The following is a 20762-nucleotide window of genomic DNA, read 5'->3' as shown; positions in this document are numbered from 1 at the left end:
GAGAGACATTTCTAAAAGTAAATTAAATGTTCTGTCCTGGAAAAGGCAATGGTTAGCCAAAGAGTGAGAAGATGGCTGACTGGAGAGGGTTACCTGTCCTAAAACGTTTTTCTGGGACTTTCTCTGTGGCCTCGTTGTAGTCTTGGTGCTAAATGTAGACTTTTTTTTTTTTTAATAATATACTATTGCCTGAGCCCAGCTGAGGGTGAGAAAAGGGGAGTGGAGAAAAGCTAAAGGAAAAGTGAAAGCTGGTGGGGGGGGGGGGGTGAAGGGGAAGAAAGGTAACTAAACCTTTAACTTGACAGCTATATACAACATTACCGGCCCCCTCCCCTCCCTTTGCTCCTGGTGGCAATGCCTTTTATGTATTTGGTAGCTTGTGCGGTTTCTCCTCCTTATTGAGGGGGGCACGGAGTGGAGAGGGAAGATGCATCCTTCATTGACAATGAGAAAGTATGTGATTTGTCATGCGCTTGGATTGTGTTGTTAGTAATATAATAATAATAACTGTAAATATTAATAAAGATTTATCAGCGTTATTTCTTCTTCCGAGACTTTCCTCGCCCAATATTTACAAATACCGCACAGTGCCTCGGCGGAGGAGAAACATAGTAAAAGGGAGGGCAGATAAGGAAAGAAGGAAGAGGAAAGAAGTGGTACAGGAAAATGGAAAAGGAAGGAAGGAGGGAGAAAAAGCAAGGATGGTAAAGATGGTGGAAACGAGAAAAGGGGTGAGGAGAGGGGCTACACAATCAGGACAGTACCACCGTCTGCAAAAGGCCCTCGCCAGCTGTGTCCAAACAGGAGGAGGCTGCGTGTGCTCCTTGTGGACTGGGGGCTGGCGGTGGAGGCGGAGGAGCACAGGGACCCTGGCTTGGAAGACCAGGGGATGAAGAGGAGGAGGAACCGGAGAAGTTGGAGGGGGCGCAGAAGGCAGAGTCCCGGGACTGCCTCTCCAGCCTGTTTTCTTTTCCATGGTTTTGGGCCTGACTACCTGCCCGGGACAGCCCCCCTCCACCGCGGTTGCCGCTGCAATGATCCCTCTCGTATTCCTCCTGAGCCCTCTGCATCTTCCGCTTCTTCATCCTACGCTTGTGGATGTGGAAGGTGGACAGGGACAGCACGATGAGGCAAAAGATGAGAGTGACCAGGACAATCAGCACCAGCGTGGAGGAGAATGACTGGAAGAGCTGCTGTCCCACCTGCGTGATGCAGGTACCACTTCCGCCGCCGCCTGCACCCGGGCCGCGGGCACCTGTGTTGCCGCTGCCGCTAGCGTTGGGGGAAGCAAAAGTCCGGTTGAGGAGACACGGCGGCAGCGCCAGCCTCAACTCCTTTGGAGCCCGGGCACTCATCGGCGCTGGGCTGGGAGGGGCCAGGCCCACCGAGCTTCCTCTCTTCAACACTCTGTTCCCACCAGCCAAGAAGAGGAACGAGCCCACGCCACCCAAAACTACTCCCTGGTGCCGGAGGGAGTGCGCACACCGACCAAGGACTGAGGGAGCGACTGATGGCAAGCAAGCCGACCAGTGAGTGAGCGGCGCCGGGGAAATCCTCTCCGGTCCCGCCTTGAACGTGTCTCCACTCGCCCTTTTCCTTCGCTGAGGCACCGGGCTGCAAAGAGAACAGGCTTAGTTAGGGTCCCAGAGGCTGCCAAAGGGAGTGCGGAGAAAGAGAAGGATCAGCTACCACCGCAAAGCGGCCCTCTGGACACGCTGCCTTAATTGGGCGCTGTTGGTCTACTCCGTAACCCGCGGACCCCCAACCCTACCACTCCTAGCAGCACTCCAGAGCAGCCAGTTGCCAGCCGGCTTGCTCCTCCGATCTCTGGGAAGGTGTACAAGCCAGCAGGACCGAGGTGCAGATTACTCAGCAGATAAGGCAGTCTCCCTGCGCCCTCCACAACTTTCTAATTGCAACTGACAGCAGTCGCCTCAGATGGCGTTTCCTACTTCCCAAAGCATTGTCTCTCTTCTTCCCTGCGCCCTCTTCTTTGTGGACATGTTCGCCTGGATCCTACCCTCTCCAGCACCCACTCCGGACCACTGGGTGGGTTCGCGGTATGCGGTCCTCCCTCTCCGTCCCCCCACTCTTCGTCCTCAGACGGCGTTAGATCCCTAAGGTCCCATTCCCAAGGGGGCACCCCTGGCATCGTATCTCGCTCAGCCTATATCCACAGCGGTGGTTAATGCCAGAATCGTGCCCAGTTCTTTCTCCAGCCTTCTTCCCTGGCACCCCCGCCCCCAAGCACCCACCTACCAAAAAAAGGAGGGGGGAGCAGCTGAAGCACCTTTCTCCGCTGAAACACATCTCCATCTCCGCAAACGCCCCCTTCCTTCCCATCTCCCTGCAACCCACCACACACACACACACACTTGACAGTATTCAGCTTCTTTCTAGAGGAGCTGGAACTGGAATGGGGAGGGTTCCCTCCTGCAAAGTTTGGGAAACGGACCTTCTCTCTGGTCTTCCCAGACCCAGCCCGTGGGCCCCGAGATTGTTCCTGGGGACCAAGCCAGGTAGAGCTGCAGCACGTAACACAGCCTCCTTGAGGCTCCCTAGAGGCAGCTGCAAACTGTTGCACTGCGGAGCACCCAGGCGACGCGCAAGCCCCGGCCGGGGCAGGAGTAGGGGCCAAAGCTATAGGCAGGGGTGCCTGCGCAGGCCGCGGGAGCTGTCCTCTTCCCCGCTCGCACCCAACCGCCGGGCCGCCCGGTCATCCCCAGTCTTCAGCCGCCCAGTGTCTCTTACCTGGAGCCACCAGCTGGCTGTTGGGAGGGAGCCCCCGCTGCGCGGCTGCAGTGGCGGCTGCAGAACGCGCAGAGTGAAGGGGCCAGAGACCGAGCCGCGATGCCGCCGCCGCCGCCTTCGCCGCTGCTTCAGGGAGCTCAGCTCCCAGCCTATTGCCAGAGAGTCCGGTGACGTCAGGCAGTCACCGCCAGGGCTCTAAGCCACCCCTCAGGCCCCCACCCACCCTTATACCCCAATACTTTACCCTGGCATAAAGAGTCTCCGCCCCATATGTTCCCAGTTCCCTGCTTTTCTGCCCAGGGGCTACCAGAGGTAACCCCACCCCCACCCTGCCAGCAACCCACCTTCCGCACTCCCTTGCCTAGGAAAGGTTGACGCTTTGGTTCTTCAGCTGTCGTATTCTTCACCCTCAACTCTTTCCCAAGATGGACCCAAGAATACATTTATTTTGTTTAATTTTAATTTATTTTATTTTATGTTTACTTTATTGCACCCTAGAGAACCTTCTCTCTGAGGGGCACAAATCAGATTTTCTATCTGGTGACAGATTAGGGTCGTTCTTGCCCACACTTCTTGTCTGTGCTGCCCCTGGTTCTGAACATAAACTGCATGCATTAGAGAGATGGCAGGGATGGTTGTCAATGCAAGTGTGGCAGAAACTGAAATACAAACCTAAACATGAATCAAACAATCCAAATTAACTATTTTCTTCTCCACCAGTCTCCAGCTTATCTTTCATTCCATCCAATTCATGATCCTCCCATCCTTGTCCTCTTTTACACATTCATCTTCAGGTACAAGACCAATTCAGTATATTAAACACCAGGTCTATTCGGACACTGTATACATTCATTAGAAGAATACACAGCTTTATGAGGCAAGGGGATGAAGTTATTCAGAGGACTGCAGAAATTAATACCCTATGAAAATTCTGAGTGTCTTACCTCTCATCAAATACTCCTTCACTGACCCTAATTTTTTCTGACATTTTTAAGTTGTAGATAGGCACAATATCTTTATTTTATTTATTTATGTGGTGTTGAGGACTGAACCCAGTGCCCCACGCATGCAAGACAAGTGCTCTACCACTGAGCCACAACCCCAACCCCATTGACCCTAATTTTTGTTCAAGTGTTTGATGCACTTGCTGTAATAGTATAAATAGTCTTTCAGCAAAATGGACAGAACTTCTAGACGGGTTCTCAGCAGCTTGACTAAATTTTGTCCAAGACTAGTGACCCTTTTCAAGGAGTTAGCACCCTTGAAATAAAACGTAAATGGTGTATTTAGTTATATTTGCTATCTTTGAAATGGAGCTTATTTTGTTTGTTTTTCTTGGAAAAGCTAGTTGGGAACATTGCCTAAAGACATTGTATGATCTTTGAAGGCAATCATATGCCTTATTAAATGACATGTATTTATTCTCTCCTTGTCTTGTTTTCTTTCTGTCTTTGAGTCTAACAAAGTGCCTGTATAGTACTTACTTGCAAAATTGAACAATGCAGTATACATTGATATTTCCTGCTATGTATCAGAAATGAGAGCTAGCATTAACGACTAATGCTTACTTATCTGCTTGTATTTACTGTGCTTATAAAGAGGGGGTCTGACATGGGTGGAAATTTTCTAATATGAGAGGGTCTTTCCTTCAGACCTTGTGTTCCTACCTAGTCCTACTCCAAATTCTCTTTTTCCTCTTTTTCTCATAACTTATATGTGAAAGAAGAAATATATCTCCCCAAAACACTCTTCATTTTTTAATAAAAGTCATCTGGGCTGGGGGAGTAGCTCAGTGTTGGAGTGCTTTCTTAGTATTTATGAGGCCCTGGATTCTATTCCCAGCAATGAAAAAAAAAAAGTGATCAGCTTTACCTTCCTAATTGTCTCAATAAAAAGTATTTCTATTTAAGCTAAGAATTCAGTACATGCTGTATATGAATAATGTATAATTGCTTCAGACCTCATATTGATGCCCTTGGCTGCCAAAGTCAAGCTGTTACCAATGGTCAATGACCCCAGTGCTAGCTAGCATAGCCATCCTTCCTGGAATGAGGGCATCTGATGCCTATAAAAGCCATTTTCCACATTTGGGCATTATAACTTGGTGGACCCGGGGAATGGTGAGTCTTTTTTTTTTTTTTCCTGTTTGTTTCACTGTGATCACTAAGTGAGATTTTGCCATTGACATCTGACAGGCAATGTCCCATTTTTGCACACTGTCATTGCTCCTGAAAAGTTGAATCTAATCAACGTTTTGTAAAGCAAATCCAATTTTGAATACTCCAAAAAGAGATCTGGCTATTTAAAGAGACTCTTTAGTAGGGGGGAAAAAAAGAAAGTTGTCTTGTAAAGCAAAAACTCTTTATATAATTAGAATTAACTCTCACTGGTCTGTTTTCTAGATTTGGAGATATTATTCAGTTTTCCTAGAGGGACCATACCTTTAAAATATGTTATGATGGGATCATCATACACATGTGATGGGATTCTTATGTCAAATGTGTCATGTAGCTGCCAGGGTTCTTATTCTTTTATTACAAATGAGAATGGCCTGTTATAGCAGGAATGCTAAAAGTGTCTGTGCCATTTTACATAACTTATGAAAAGACAAGGTCTTACCCTAGGGAACTTAACATTCTACAGCAGAATGAATCTGATACACAAGACAATGGTATTTAACTGAAAATGATTTAGGTAGATGAAAAACATAAATTTTCAAGTCGAAAGCCCAACAAATTTCCCCCTCTTCTCTTTCAAAATAAAAGCTTGTAGATAGATAATTTATTCTTATGCAAAGGACAAATGTGCTAAATACATAGACTTCAATGTCACTGGATCACACGAGTCAAGTCTAAGGAATAACAAGGGCAAATATAAACACCTCTTGGGCTACAGAATTTTGATCCTGCTCAGTTGCCATATGTTTTTGGTACACTTGGCCCAATGGCAAAGCTTCTTCTAAACAATAGCTTACTATTATTTTAGTGATTAAACTACCCAAGCCAGACTCCTTAAGAGTGGAAAACCAACAGGTGAATAGATAAATAAACTGTGGAATATATACACAATAGAGTATTACTCAGCCATAACGAAGAATGAAATTATAGCCTTTGCCAGTAAATGGATGGAACTGGAGAATATAGTGCTAAGTTAAATAAACCAGTCACCCAAAACAAAGGCTGAATATTTTTTTCTGATATGTGAATGCTAACCCACAACAAGAGAGGGTAGGGAAGGAAATAATATAAGTCCAATGGATTAGACAAAGGAGAATGAAGGAAAAGGAAGGGAGAGAGGAATAGGAAGGACAGTAGAATTAATTGGACCTTACTTTCCTAGCCTTGTATTTGAGTACATGACCAGGGTTACTCTACATCATGTAGAACCACAAGAATAGGATTCTAATTAGAATAAGTTATATTCCATGTATGTATATTATGCCAAAATACAATCCAATGTCATGTATATCTAAAAAGAACATATAACAAATTTTTTAAAAGAGTGGAAAATCAAGAAGCTTCTGAGATTCCCAGAATTTTCCCTTGTGAAACAGATTCTCTGGACTTTGGCATGTTCCAAATATTCAGCTGCATATAAAACTTGCTCCCAAGTTTAGCAAGGATCTCTGTCTAGCCTAGTGAGAAGTATCACATAGGCACTTGTACATCAATTAAAGAAGCACTGAATCCATAACAACAAAATAGTTATTATCATTATTTGCAAACCACTATGTGACAAGCTGTATTAAACTCTTTCTATATTAGCCTTGATCCTCACTACAACATTACAAGGTTATTTTTACCAAAATATAAAATTATGCATTTGTTCATTCATTTGCTTGTTTGTTCAACAAAAATCTTTGTGTGTATCAGTATGTACAAGGAAATTAATGTTGGGATGTTTAAGAACCATGCCTGAGTCTCCAAATAATAAGTATATTAATAATTCTACTACTAGAATCAAATCCAGAGAAACTGATTCCAAAGTTAGTATTCTGTTCATGCCTAGTTCTCTCTCTCTCTCTCTTTCTCTGTATGTTTGTATGTGTGTCTCAACTCTAGTTTTGTTTTTATTTTATATGGATGTCTGTCTGTTTCTGATTGGGGAACTAAATAATACTAGAGAAAGGCAGAGATGTTTGTTTCAAGTAGAGGAAGGAAAACAGGAAGACTCCATTACTTAGGTTCCCCTCTCTCTCTAGTAGCAAAGTATAAGTTCTCCACTAATTCCCTTGGACTGAACAAAGTCTAGTTTGGAAACCACTGCACTATGCCAGGTCACTTTGGCAGGTCATTATGGACCACGTATAGCACTACACATTCCAGGTCCTCTTAGATTTACAGGAACTCTTCCAGAGACTGTGCAGCTGATTTTGACATTTTGCCTAAACTTATTATCCCATCTGTTCTGGGTGTCTGTATACCCACAGAGATATGCCAAATGTTGTAATATTACTGTTAAATCAACTGCTGTGTCCACCAGTCACTAATGAATAAGTGAGACTCTGAATTAAGGTCTTGAATTTTCTCTAGTTAAATGGTGATGATGATGATAATAAAATAATTATAGTATCTTTGTGGCACTATTTTAATTACTGAACATCTAGCAAGCATTCAATATGTAGTACATTTTTACATTATAAAGAATGTCACTAAGATTGATACTTTATCTTTGTCAATAGAAACATTGTATTATTTTGGACAACAAAATTTAGAAAACTTTGGCAGATTTAGTATCCTTTATGTGAAGATGACTAGTAGGGTGAAGGAACTAAAAGCAAGGTAATGAATAATCACTGAAGTCAGAATATCAACCCTAGAGATGCAGTTCATCATAGCATCTTCTAATGTTTAGAGTTTCATCAATGGAAGATGAATTTATCTTGTTCTAGGTACTCCAGAGAGAACTGAAAGACAGTGGAGTAGACCTAGAACAAGAAGCATATATCAATTCATTATTTTTAAGTAGAAAGTCCTTCCTAACCATATAACAGTCTTCAAACTGGGGGAAGCATATCCTTGAGGATATGTTTAAAATTGTCCAGGGGAATATGGCTATGTGTATTTATTTATTTATGTGTATTTATTTTCCAAATTCTCTACCTCTATGTGTTCTCTTCCTCAAAATATACATCTATCTGAGGTGAAAACTTATCCTTTGTTTCCTCTCTGTTTATATCTCCTATTTCACAAAAGAAAAACATACATGTCACCAATTCTCAATCTTATAATAAGGCAAAACTCAAACTATAAAATCTTTGAGGAACTAAATAAATAAAGAAACACCTTGAGGATGTATAACTCCTAAAGAAAATTACAACAAAGCAAAATAATCATTTCTAAGAAACATTGGTGGACTAGCACTGTATTTCATTTAGGGGACAAACTCATTTTAAGGTTGTGTTATCTGTCTATCTGCTGATTTATTTTAGAATTTAAAAGTTAGATTGTTGTCACAGGGATGAAAGTGTTCTGGTTAAATTAAAGAGTAACTGTAGACATTTTCTTTTAAAAAATGAATCCTGATTTGTTTATTTGGATTGATAATTTGAACTAGATTTGCTTAATAAATAGTATGGAAGATTATACTATGTAAATTAAATGAACTAGATTTATCAATCCAAGAATCTAACAAAATATATTTAAAATATATACAGCATATAGAATATACCAGAAACCACATCATTTGCAACTATGAGGTTTATGATTTTAAAGCTTTTCATAAACTCTACTATTTTCCAAAATTCTCTGAGTATATAGGCAAAAAACTTTACAAATTACTCTTTTAAAGTAGCCACCTCCCATTATGCCATCTGGAAGGGCTCAAAGCAAACTAGACCCATCATAAGGATAATAGAGATTTCTTACTGAAGTGGGAATTCAACTGAGGTAGCATCTTAATTTTAAAAAATACATACACCTTTAAATATCTTTCAAGTTAAAATCAAATTACTCCAAATAATTTCATCTCATCTCAAAAACATATCTAATCAAACCTCAGACCCAATTAAATATGGGTATTTGTGCAAAAGAAATCAAGCTTTTTCGTGTTACATTATCCCTTGACTTGGAAATTTATTCATTGAACAAATATTCATTGTGTGCCTACTGTGTGCCACAAATTATGCTACGTGCTTGCTATACCAGTGACCAAGCAAAAGTCTCTGCAATCAACAATGTGCATTCTAGTTACACACATAATCATGTTCTAATTTTCTGGCCAAATCCAAAGAATCTCTTTCCCTAACATTTTTAATTATTTAATATTTAATTATTGAAATACATTGTTTATGTCAAGGAAGAAAATCATAAGTTGATCGATAGATGTGAATTTAGAGGGGCAGATGGATGAAGATAGACGGATCATGAAATGTCATATAATTGGTAAGATCTTTGTGACCAACAGCTCTTAGATAATGAGTTCTGGACCATGATCAGAAACCTCATGGCATATGCTTCTTTCAAATGCTGTAGGCTATGAATCTGATTTTCATGAAAAAGATAAATTGAAAATACATCTACCAAATACAAAAAAAGATATGCCTAGTCCAGGCATTATTGGCATTTTGGGCCAAATAATTATTTGTTTTAAGAGGCCATCTTGTGCATTATAGATTATTACGGTAAGCGGATTTCTAAAGATCATAGCCCAATGGTTAAATCCAATGGTTATTCAGTAAAAAACTAATCTAGGTACTGCTATGAAGAGAATTTTTTAGATGTAATTAATGTCCCAAATAGTTAACTGAAAAATATGGATATTATCCAGATAGGATTCATCCAATCAGATGAGCCCTTGACAAAAAATTTTTCTCTTGCTAGCCACAAAAGAGGAAGTCAGAGATTCAAAGCATGTGGGGATTCAACATGCTGTTTTTGACTTCAGCAAACCATTGTGGGTGTCTTTAGAAAGGGAGACAGCCTATGGAAATAGGGTATTCAGTTTTTACAACTTCAAGGAATTGAATTCTACCAAAAACTTGAGTAATGCTGAAATGGATTCTTCCCCAGTCTCCAGATGAGAGCCTAGTCTGGCTGACTCCTAGATTTTGGTTCTGTGAGACTCTCAGCAGAGAACCTGGATGAGTCTCATTTCCTCCATTCTGTCAGACTTCTGACGTACAGAACTGTGAGGTAATAAATAGGTGTTTATTAAGCTGCTAAGTGTATGGTAGTTTGTTACACAGCAAGCAATAGGAAATAGATACAGATGTTTAGGAGCATCTCTGGCCTTTACCCACACTAGATGCCAGTAGCATGCTCACCAGTTTTGCTAGCCCAAATATTTCTAGACATTGCCAAATGTTATGGGAAGCAGATCACACAATCAATCCAAGTTGAGAACCACTGACCTCAACTTACAACTCGTCTCTATGTAGTTAGAAAACAGTAGTCCAAAGGAAGATATGAGAAACTTCAGCTCTACACATATTATGGCAATTTCATTTACTATTTTCTACAAGTTGTTGAATGCAATCAAGAGAGACTCTGATGTGGAAAGAGTACATGAGACATTTTTTAAGAAATGGCAAAGGGATGAGAAAATCTTATTAAGACTGGTTCTGTCCTAAGATGGTTTCACTCCCTGAGGCCTAAATAGCTGTTTAGGTTGACTCAAGATGGGGATTCCCTCCTTAATCTGTGAACATTCAAACTTTGACTCAGTTGTCACTAGGAATTTGTGTTTCTTTCAGCTTCTTGCTACTTAGTCCTAAGAGAAAACTCTCAAAATGAACATTTGATACCCACTTAAGAAATGCCTCCCTTAAGATAAAAGGCAGCAGGTATTTATACACCCACTTTCTCTCAATTATTGCAGGCCATCACTTTCCAAGCTTCCAGGAACTCCCAGCAACACATCAGAATCAAAACCAGCAGTCCTTCCTAATATATTAAGTAGAGGTCATGGGAGAATGCCGTTACAAAGTTCTCTCTGCCCAGGCTTATATTTTTCATCAATGGCTAGAACTCTCACACTTTTAGGTGTGTCCTCCCTGATTTTGCAAAAAATATTAATCAGATTTTGTAGCTCTTTTGTTAAAGATCTCTTTTTTTCATGGAATAATGAAAGTATTTTTCTAGGAGTCCAAGTTGAGTTTTGGACTAGTTATTGTCCTAGAATCTATGAGAGTTGTAGAAGTAAATCTTAAAGAAGATAAGAATCATCTTATGAGAAGTCTGCCTTAGGTTTTTATCTTCTAGGCAAGAAGAACCTGCCATCTTGTATTAATAGGGCATGAACCATTTCCATAGGCCTAACAGTTCAGAAAAATCTGCAAGTTCAAGATTAACAAACATATCTGCTCCAAATACTTCCATCTCAAATCTCAGGACCACACTCCCCATCAAAGAATAGAGTCTCTTATTTTTTGCTTAAGACAATTTCCAGAGCTGAGAATTAAGATTTTTTGTCATTCTTTCTCTCTCATACTCAGATCCCAGATCTGATTTTCAGCTAGATCTGCCTTCTGTTGACAGGGAATATGTTCTCTTTAAACACTGTATTAGAGGTCTTTGGGGTTTCACACTGAGCCCTGATTTGATTGTTAGCTGAATTCATGCCATCACTGTCTTCTTTCAGTCTAACTATGACAATTATCAACTATCAGTTCTATGGTTTTAATAAATACTATTGTCATGTTTATAAAATATGAGAAATAGTGCATAAACCTATATATAATTCAAATCATCACAGATGAGAGTATTCATTTATACTTGTGATACTCAACATGCCAGGGATTTTCACCACCTCACTTGTCACCACCACATTGGTGCTATTTTTTTTAACTTTTTTTTTTTTTAGTTGTAGTTGGACACAATACCTTTATTTTATTTATTTATTTTTATGTGGTGCTGAGGATTGAATCCAGAGCCTTGCACACTCTAGGTGAGCACTCTACTGCTGAGCCACAACCGCAGCTCCAATGGAGCTCTTTTGTCATGGGGTTGACAGATTCCAAAATCGCATCATCAGGGTATTTTTCTTTATACCTCTTCTCTTAGATTGGGTTCTCCCAGAATCAAACTTTGAGGTAAAAATGTAAATGAAATTGTTTATTTGGAAGTTGTATTGAACATCAGTAGAGGGAGGAAGTGATACAGGGAAGGAAAAAGTCAATGGTGTATTACTAAGCCAGCTACAACTAGAGTTGATCTCACAGGTAGCCTTTGGGAAATGATGCCAAATACATGCCTTGAGATTATAATTAATTTAGAATCAAGGGAGCTATGGTATTGAGGCATATAAATGTATCTCAATCACATATGTCTCATCAACCTAGGTATAAAACCATACCAAGGAGAAGTGAATCCCTGATTTCTGGCCTACTTCCCCATAGGCACAGTGGTCTCCTCTAGTTTAGAAAAAGTCCTTAGGAACAGTTAGGCAGTAGGATAACATGAAATAAAGGGAGTAAGGGTGAAGCACTGACATCTGCTATAAGTTCCTCCATGTGGGCCTCATTTACTATATTGGAAACATTCATAGACCTTTGCCCTGAATGAGCTTGAGAAGTGTAAACCAATGTGGTTGTGGCAGGTCCCCCAAACCATCTGTCAGCCTTTTGTCCTCTATATTCCCAAGAATCAGACCCAGGTAACAAAGCCCATACCCCTACTAACAGATGTAGCAACATATATATCTATCTCTCCAAAAGGCCCTATATAAATCAACCCTCATTTGGACTCAGGCAAGGGAGATAATGAAGAATAAAGACTTTTAAAATGGCCACAATCAAATATTTGGAAATCAGTTTCCACCTCTTTCTATTATAACTCTCCTTTCATATTTTTGATATGGTTGAGAGACAACAATCATGAAAGTAGTTACTAAAATTTTCTGTTATAAATTATACAGAAATATAAGGAGTAATCTACCCTCCTTATGGAATTTGGTATCTTTCAATTCTACATACACCTCAGTAGAAATAGAGGCAGGAAGAATTCTAGTTAACATCCTCTTAAGATAGGAACTGAGACTGAAGCTTCAATCAACTCTTCTCTAGAGGCAGAGACTTAGGAGCTAAAATGTGTAAATTTTTCAAAGAGATGCTTTCACAAAAGAAAATGTTGTAAGGGGGATCATAGAGGGGACCAATATTTATACAGAATACCAATCTTTTTGCAGGTATTTCCTTTTAATCTTTTTTTTAATTTATTGTTATTATTTGTGTAGTTCAGGGGACCAAACCCAGGGCCTGTGTGTGCCAGGCAATCATTCTATACCTTAGCCCACTTTTAATCTTTATAATAGCTCTCTCACCTAGATTTAGTTATTCTCAGTGTGGAGGAAACAGGCTTAAATATTTTCCCAAAGCATCCACTGTTAATAATTTTCTGAATCCAGATTAAATGCTTGACTGTCTGGCCCCAAAGAACATGGTCACCCCATTATACCAAGGATAGAGACCTCACACTCTAATGTTTCCAGGGACCAGAGAAGGAAAGCATGTATCATGTATACGACAGGGTATAAAAGTAAAAATGGCTCACTGGGGAGACCGTATCTCAGTGCTGGCCAAAAAAATCACCATGTCCTTGAGCTAGGTAGAGTCCATCAGCCCCTAGTTTATTAATTTAGACTAATGTGGTAGATTAGAAGTTAGACAGATTTAGGTTTAGACTCTACTTCACCTGCTAATTTTTTAGTAAAATGATATTTATTATATTATTTATTTATTATAAATTATATATATATATTCTCTCTTCTAGTTTTAGAAGAGGTCTTTAGGAACAGTTAGGCAGTAGGAGAATATGAAATAAAGGGTGTAAGGGTGAAGCACTGACATCTGCTATAAGTTCCTCCATGAAGCCCACATTTACTACATGGGAAATATATGATATTTATATTTGTTTTCTTCCACATTTTTATTGGTGCATTATAGTTGCACATAGTGATGGCATTTACTATTACTTAGTCATACATACACACAATAATAGCAATACGATTTAGTCTATTTCACTCCCTAGCATTTCCCTCCTCCCTACCTACCTCCCACCCCTTGGTCCCTTTCTTCTTCTGATCTCCCTTAGTCACAGCTAATTCTGAAAACTTGGATAAATCATACGGTCTCTGTGAGCCTCGGTTTCTGCCTCTATAACATGGGGAATAACAAGTTTCTACTTTATAGCATAATGTGAAGATTTTAAAGCATCTGTGGAAATTTCCTAGCACAAAGAAGTCACTCCAAAAATGAGAATTCTTTTATTCTTCAATGTATAGCAAGAGTTTAACTTTGCCCCTCTTCCCTTCTCCAAACCTCTCTATTCCTACCATGTGGTATAATTTCCTACAATGGAGAGGAAAAGCAGATGAAGGGGAACATCAAGAATACCTGGGAGTTCCATGCAATACAATGGGTTATTTCAAATCATGGAATGGTGAATCAGAACTGGTCAACAACAACAAAAAAAGTCAGCCTTTGCCTGACTCCAGTGCTAACTCATCAGAAGAATGCCCTGTGGAACAAGAGAGAGACCACTTACACAATGCAGGGCCAATGGGGAAGTGAGAAAAAAAGCACAGGTTATTTTTGTCTACTCTAATGCTACTTGATCTGCATTATTGAAAATGTGGATATATTTTATTTCAAAAGAAAAGTTTATTGTCATTTTTAATAGCAAAAATCAACCAAATATTAAAAAGGACACATATTCTAGCAGATACAGTTACACTATTTTGCTATCATGGGATGTATGTTGGTTTAATCATATTGATCTATAAAGATCTTTCAAGTGTACTAATTTTATCCTTAGGAATCTGATCAAATAATCCAAAAGAAACTGATATTCTTTAATGAAAGACAAAAACAAACTCTTAGGATTATTATGGTATCACACTCATAAGAACACATCTTGCTCTTAGATATGAGCTTTTCAGCAAGGGCATTGAAACTTAATACACTGTAATTCATTATTTAAATCAGGTATTATGTCAACAGGAACTCATTTGTTTCTCATAGCATTAACACGACTCAAAATTATCTCCACATCTGTCATTCTTTGTTAACAATAGCAAGTTGCTTTTAAGTTCTCCAACGCTCTAAGAATTAATTCACTAGAAGCAAAACCCAAGGAGGAGTTAAGAGGATTAATATCCTTCCCAGACCAATAGTAAGTTGTCACTTCAAAAGTGACAGAGTCGGAGCTCTCTTTAGCTTCAGTAATGAGAGAGAGAGAGAGAGAGAGAGAGAGAGAGAGAGAGAAGGAGTGGGTAGGAGAGGAGAGGGGAGGGAGAAAAGCTGCTGTGGACCCTAGGAAGGGGATGACTTGTGTATACCTCTATTATAATGGTTATTACATTCCTAAAATTATTTTTTTGCATGTACAACTCCTTCATTGCACAGCAAGACCCTGGAAGCCAGGCATAATGTTCAATTCCTTTCTACACTGTCTAGAATAGATGCATCATAAATAAAAACCCCACAACACTTCCATAAGTAGTTTTAAGCCTGCTTCCAAAAGGCATAAGACAAAGAATTGAGCAGAAGGAAGAGTTTTGCTCATTTATGTCCTCTGTGGAGATGCTAAATGGATCAAAGAAGCAGGGTCAGTAGCAGAGGCTATACTCCCAAAGGAGCTTAATAGCTTCTATAGTATATGATGTTTGCAAACATGATTTCATTTAATCCTTGGAACACCCCTGTGGGATGGAGATTATCTGCATTTTATAGTTCTAGATAATGAAAGGTTAAATAATTTGTCCAGCTGAGTACAGTGGCACATGCTTGTAATTCCAGTGACTGGGGAGGCAGAGGCAAGAGAATTGCAAGTTCAAGGTCAGTCTAGAAGATTTAGCTAGACTCTGTCTCAAAATTAAAAAAAATGTAAAAAGGGTTTGGGGTGTAGGTCAGCAGTAAAGCACCCTGGGTCTTATCCCCAGTACTGTTAAATAAATAGTCCAAAGTCACACAACTACTAAATAATGAAACCAGGTTCAAACTGTTGGTAAAGCTTGCTCTTTCCATTAATCCAAAGTGTCTTTCTGGAAGATATCAAATAGAAGGCCACTGGATACATCCTCCCTTGGACAGGTCATGGCTTCAGCAGTGGCTACATCTTTAATTAAGCAGTGTCAGTTGATTGTCAACTGCTAGGAGGTTCAGGGATTAGAAAGAGGCAAAGCTGATGTAGACTGGGGGCATTCAATAACCAGGGCCTAAAAGTTTCACTTACTCTTTGCAAGGTTATGATTACTGTGTTTTCAATGATCCAGCACCCAATAAGTGAGCTACAGCCAGTTTTACGTAATGAACAAAGTTCCTATTATTTGTTTCTATTCCAATAAAATGTGTTAGATACTCTACTAGGTCTTATATAATTTGCATCTGTGTATTTGCAAGCCAATTGTCAAAAATAAATCTTACAGTGTAAGAGTTCACTTCTACCTCTTCCTTCCAGCCAGGGCTCTGGATCTTTTTGAGATATTGAGTGGGACCACACTGAAGCCTAAGATTTGAGAAATCCTAAGGATCTATAACAGAAGATGTCCTCAGAGGATTTGCAGCCTGTAACTGGAGACCTACCTACTTCTGGCTTATTTCATGTGAAGAACAAACACCCAAACACCACCTTACAGAGGAAAAGGGATCTATGGGATCTCAAAAGTGACTCCTGGAAGAAGCTGAATAGAGTTTGCTCCGATGCCACGCCTTCTCCTAAAAGAAGCTTCTCTTAACAATCGCAGTAAAGGTCATTGACTCTTTTAAACATTTTTGTTAATATTGCTTTTTGGTAGGCTGAATATGCTCTAGGGCAGAATTGAGACCAATGAAAGGCAATTAAAAAGCTGATTTGATTCAAAAGAAGACCAAATTTTCGAATAATGATTATTGAATGGATAAGTAATTGAATTGGGAGAGATCTAAAATTGGGCTCTATTAATTCCTAAGATCAAAGTTATAATTCCATGATTTGAAACCTAACCAATGACCTTGCAGGGCCCAAGGGAATGGAATATGGGAGAGCTAAGTTTTGGTAAGACCTTCAAGTCTGGAGGACTGTGACCCAGTATTTCTTTTGGTGCAGAATCCTTAAAGTCCAGAATAATCTTGAGAGTCTGAAAAACAGCTTTCAGAGGGCCAGGACCCAAATAGGCATCAAGAAGCCCAGCACAGGAAAGTACCGTGTATTAGAAGTAGATGAAGACTCAGTTACCCTGAGCTCAGTTCTGATTCTGTAAACCAAAGTAAGAGATGAGCCCATCCCAACAAAACCCTCCCCCTCCATGAAACAAATCTCTAATAGTAGGATCACAGGTAACCAGTCACTAATGCCAGAGCTGAGGGAGACACAAATTCAGAAGCTTATAGAAAAGGTCAGGGGGCGTTCATGAATGAAAAGGCAGCACAGAGGAAATGTGGAGTGAGCCTAGCCAAGGTGGAATCTCTTGGGTATTGGCTTCCACTACAGGGCTGCATGGTCTGCCCCATTTAAAAGCAGCAAGCCACCAACACCAGAGATAATGAGTACTTGCTTCTTGACCTTGCTGAGGGTCAGTCCTATTGAGTAGGTGCTTGCAAATGTGCACATGAATATGATAATATTCACCTCCCTTGACCACAGCAACTCTCAAGCTGTCCTGATATCAATGTAGTTAAGTGTGTAACAATTTTGTAGAATGGATTCAGTGTCTAAATGCCAAGTCTACATCTTGGCATTTAGTCTCTCTACCTGCCATTTGGTCTCTCTACCTCATTTTTGAGTTTACAGGACAGTAAGATTGCACTCTGTGCAATCTTCAGAAACAGTAAGTGCTTCAGAAAAGGCACAGGCTTCGGAACCTGCCAGACCTGTTCCTGAAATCTGTCTCTACCACGAATCACTTTTTAAAACTCTCTGAAAGCCAACCTCAATTTGTTCATCTGTACAATGGGAGACATAGTAACTTCCTGGAACATTTGAGAGCTGGGATCAATGAGGTTTCAAGGAGACAAGGCAAAGGAGACCCCAGGAGATGTTCAACAAAGGTTCATTCTCTGCTTCCTCCTCCTTTCCTGTGCCTCCCTGGATTTAACCATGCCCTTTAAGAAGCCAGATTCTCTCTGCAACAGGGTGTGACACTTTAAAAATAGAATACATCTTCAATGATGGCTATGTGATCTATATAAAACAAGGCACCTTCTGCCAACTAAATAAATAGAGGAGAGCATGTACTCATTCCAGTTCTAATTTAATCTGTCTGAGTGCCTGGAGGTCTTTGAGAGGTAAATATTGTTTTCACTCCGACCTTGGTGCAGCGTTCCCACTGAATTTGTCTCAATGCGTCCTTCTGATGTCATGCTGATGTCTCCCTAATAGATTGCAAGCATTTCATGGAGGCAGAGATTAGTGGGATCTAAGAACCAGTAAATATCTATTTACCTTGGATGTTCTGGGTATCTTGTTGTTTTTCCTAATAAAAAGCTATCAGGCATGCCTGAATTACCTATTTAAAAAAAATCAAACTTGTCAAAACACATGACCAGGGCTGGAGCTGTGGCTCAGTGGTAGAGCACTTGCCTGGCATGTGTGAGGCACTGGATTTAATTCTCAGTACCACATACAAATAAATAAATAAAAGTGATAGAGCACTTGCCTGGCATGTGTGAAGCACTGAGTTTGATTCTCAGCACCACATACAAATAAATAAATAAATAAAAATAAAGGTCCATTGACAACTAAAATATTTTTTAAAAACCCCACATGATCAGTACTGAACATGACAAGATATCTGAGATATCATCTAAAGTGATTTGGGAGTCTCCTTCATGCTGGCAGGGATGTGGGGTTCACCAGGAGGAGCAACTATAACTTTGCCCAACACAAGAGCATGAGCAGAGCTGTGCCCTCACATGCTCTGGAAATTTGTTTTTAAACCATCTTTGATTCTGATGTGTTCACTTTCTTGTTTCCTTTTTCACTAAAATTCAGGGGGGAAATCATTCTAGGTTTTCCTCCATGAAATTAAAAAAATACATAATTACATATAATGCTCAGTTTAGACAATTCACTGGAAAATGACAGCTGTTCATGCTCGATGTACCCTTGGTGAGTGGGTCAGTGCAGGTCAGGTTTCCCAACTCTAGTTCCATGTGGATTGACAGCTACTCAGGAACTAAGGTGCTGCCTTGGTATACAGGTACAGGTTTATTCTTTTAAATAACTTTTTCTTTCTTGACTTTAAAGAAAATATGTTTTCATTGTAAAACACTTAGAAAACACAGCCAAGAGGTAAAATAAAAAGAGCAGTATCCACAATGTACCATTTTGAGATGACTGCTATTAATACTCTGAGAGTTTTTTTCTAAGCATAAATAAAGATAGACTTTAAAAAATCGGTTTGTAATCTCTAAACTACAGTGTTGTGTCTACTTTCTACCTTCTCAACAATACATCATGATCATCTTTCTGTGTTAATATTCTTCCACATGCATTTTTATGACTGCAAAGTGTTCTAGGTATCATAAACCTATTCTGAAATCAAATAACAGTTTCATTTTTAAAGAAAATTAAAAGAACATTTTATGGCTAAATCTTTGCTTCAATCCAAGTTTATTTCTACTGGATTATTTCTTGACAGTGAAGTTGAAGGACCAAGGTCATTTAAAAAAATAAATACTGTCAAACTGTTCTCTAAAGATTGAAATGAAAGTATACACTCCACTGGAGGCATACTGCTGTTTATGTATGTGTTCCCAAGAAGATTGTAAAATTCTTGATGTCCAGGATTGTGTCTTATTCATCTTTATCTTCAACATCTTTTTGTTTTTGCACATAAGGTCACTAAATATTTGTTGAATAGACAAATAAATTGATGAATTTCCAAATGAATACAGAGTATAAATCAAGGTGGTATAATGTTTCTGGGGCTCGGTTCTCTCTTGGACAAAATGAGAATTTTGTACCATTCTGATTTCACATCTTTTGTGTGAAAAACAACAACCAAGATACTGGAGGAGATTACTCATATATACAATATGTAATCATACTGATGAAGCATGCACACACATATCACATGTAAACTAATTATAACTGTATAGAAATATATACAGGCATGAAAATTCAGGGAGAATAAGGCTAGACAATATGAAGGAAGATTCCTAAAAGATTCTGCTCAACTTAACAGAAATCTCCTGTTTTCTATCAAATAAAGTCCCTTTCCTACTCAGAGAATTACGTATTTTATTGGTATCTAGAAAACAGAGGTATAATTATCTTGAAATTCTGTTTCCTCTGATTATTTCCCTCAGGGCAAAAAAGAAGGCTTAACCCACTATACTTTAGGAACATTTCAATCACTTTTAAATTACCTAGGATCGAATGAGATCTGTTAGTTTTTTCTGCTCCCAGACCTCCTGATCCATTGATGGTGAGTGGCTACAGACTGTTCTTTTGTCCATTCATCAATCGTGTCTACTTTTGTGATGCTCTCTCCCCAGGTTATACCTGCTTCAAGCACCAACAGTCAAGGGTTAGCATGACATTCACAGAATGATTTGGTTCCTGTCATCTCTTGGTTTATTCCTTTATTAACTCGTTTTTGGTTATTCACTGAGAATCATCAATGTGCTTTTTAAGCCTCTTGGGGGAAATGCAATGTGGTATTCATTACAGTGGCAGGCATAACCATGAGAAGGAAGCCAGCACAATCTCTAGGAGCCAGGGGAGTCTCACAGAAGACTATCTCAGAGATGATTCTTGAAGAATGAGCTCAAGTGTGCTAGGCAGATGGCATTGTGTAGGTGGGAGTGTAGAGAAAGATGGGATTCAAGCAGAGATACAGCACAGAAAGTGACACAGAATGGTGGGCTCATCACCAGTTGGTAGTTTTCCTACTGGCCTGCTCTTCCAGAGTCTCTCTCTACCCCATCCCCATTCTTCCTTCACACAGGGCCATCCAGGCGATCTTGCTACCCTTATCTTTAATGAGTTCATCTCCACTCACTGCCCTGCTGCTCTCTTCCTCTGTTCAGCTCTGTGTCACTGCTTCATCCTGAGTGGTCGCACCTGCTGCTCTGCCCGGACTCTCACTGA

At 39.9% G+C, this 20762-nt stretch overlaps 1 protein-coding gene across 1 annotated transcript; it reads right to left on the bottom strand.

The window, feature by feature from the left end:
- Window positions 1–752: 752 nt before the first annotated feature.
- On the bottom strand, window positions 753–1355 carry C9H11orf87 (chromosome 9 C11orf87 homolog). The gene has a single exon (XM_071617168.1). It carries the CDS (start codon window positions 1353–1355, stop codon window positions 753–755), a length of 603 nt encoding a protein of 200 aa, XP_071473269.1.
- Window positions 1356–20762: the final 19407 nt, after the last annotated feature.

Source organism: Marmota flaviventris, chromosome 9, assembly GCF_047511675.1.
Source record: "Marmota flaviventris isolate mMarFla1 chromosome 9, mMarFla1.hap1, whole genome shotgun sequence".
NCBI lineage: Eukaryota > Metazoa > Chordata > Mammalia > Rodentia > Sciuridae > Marmota > Marmota flaviventris.
The sequence above is the reverse complement of the archived record's forward strand: the minus strand, read 5'-3'. Positions and strand labels throughout refer to the sequence as shown.

Bases quoted from the DNA above. Each gene is read 5' to 3' on its own strand.
- C9H11orf87 (XM_071617168.1), bottom strand. From the start codon at position 1,355: ATGAGTGCCCGGGCTCCAAAGGAGTTGAGGCTGGCGCTGCCGCCGTGT.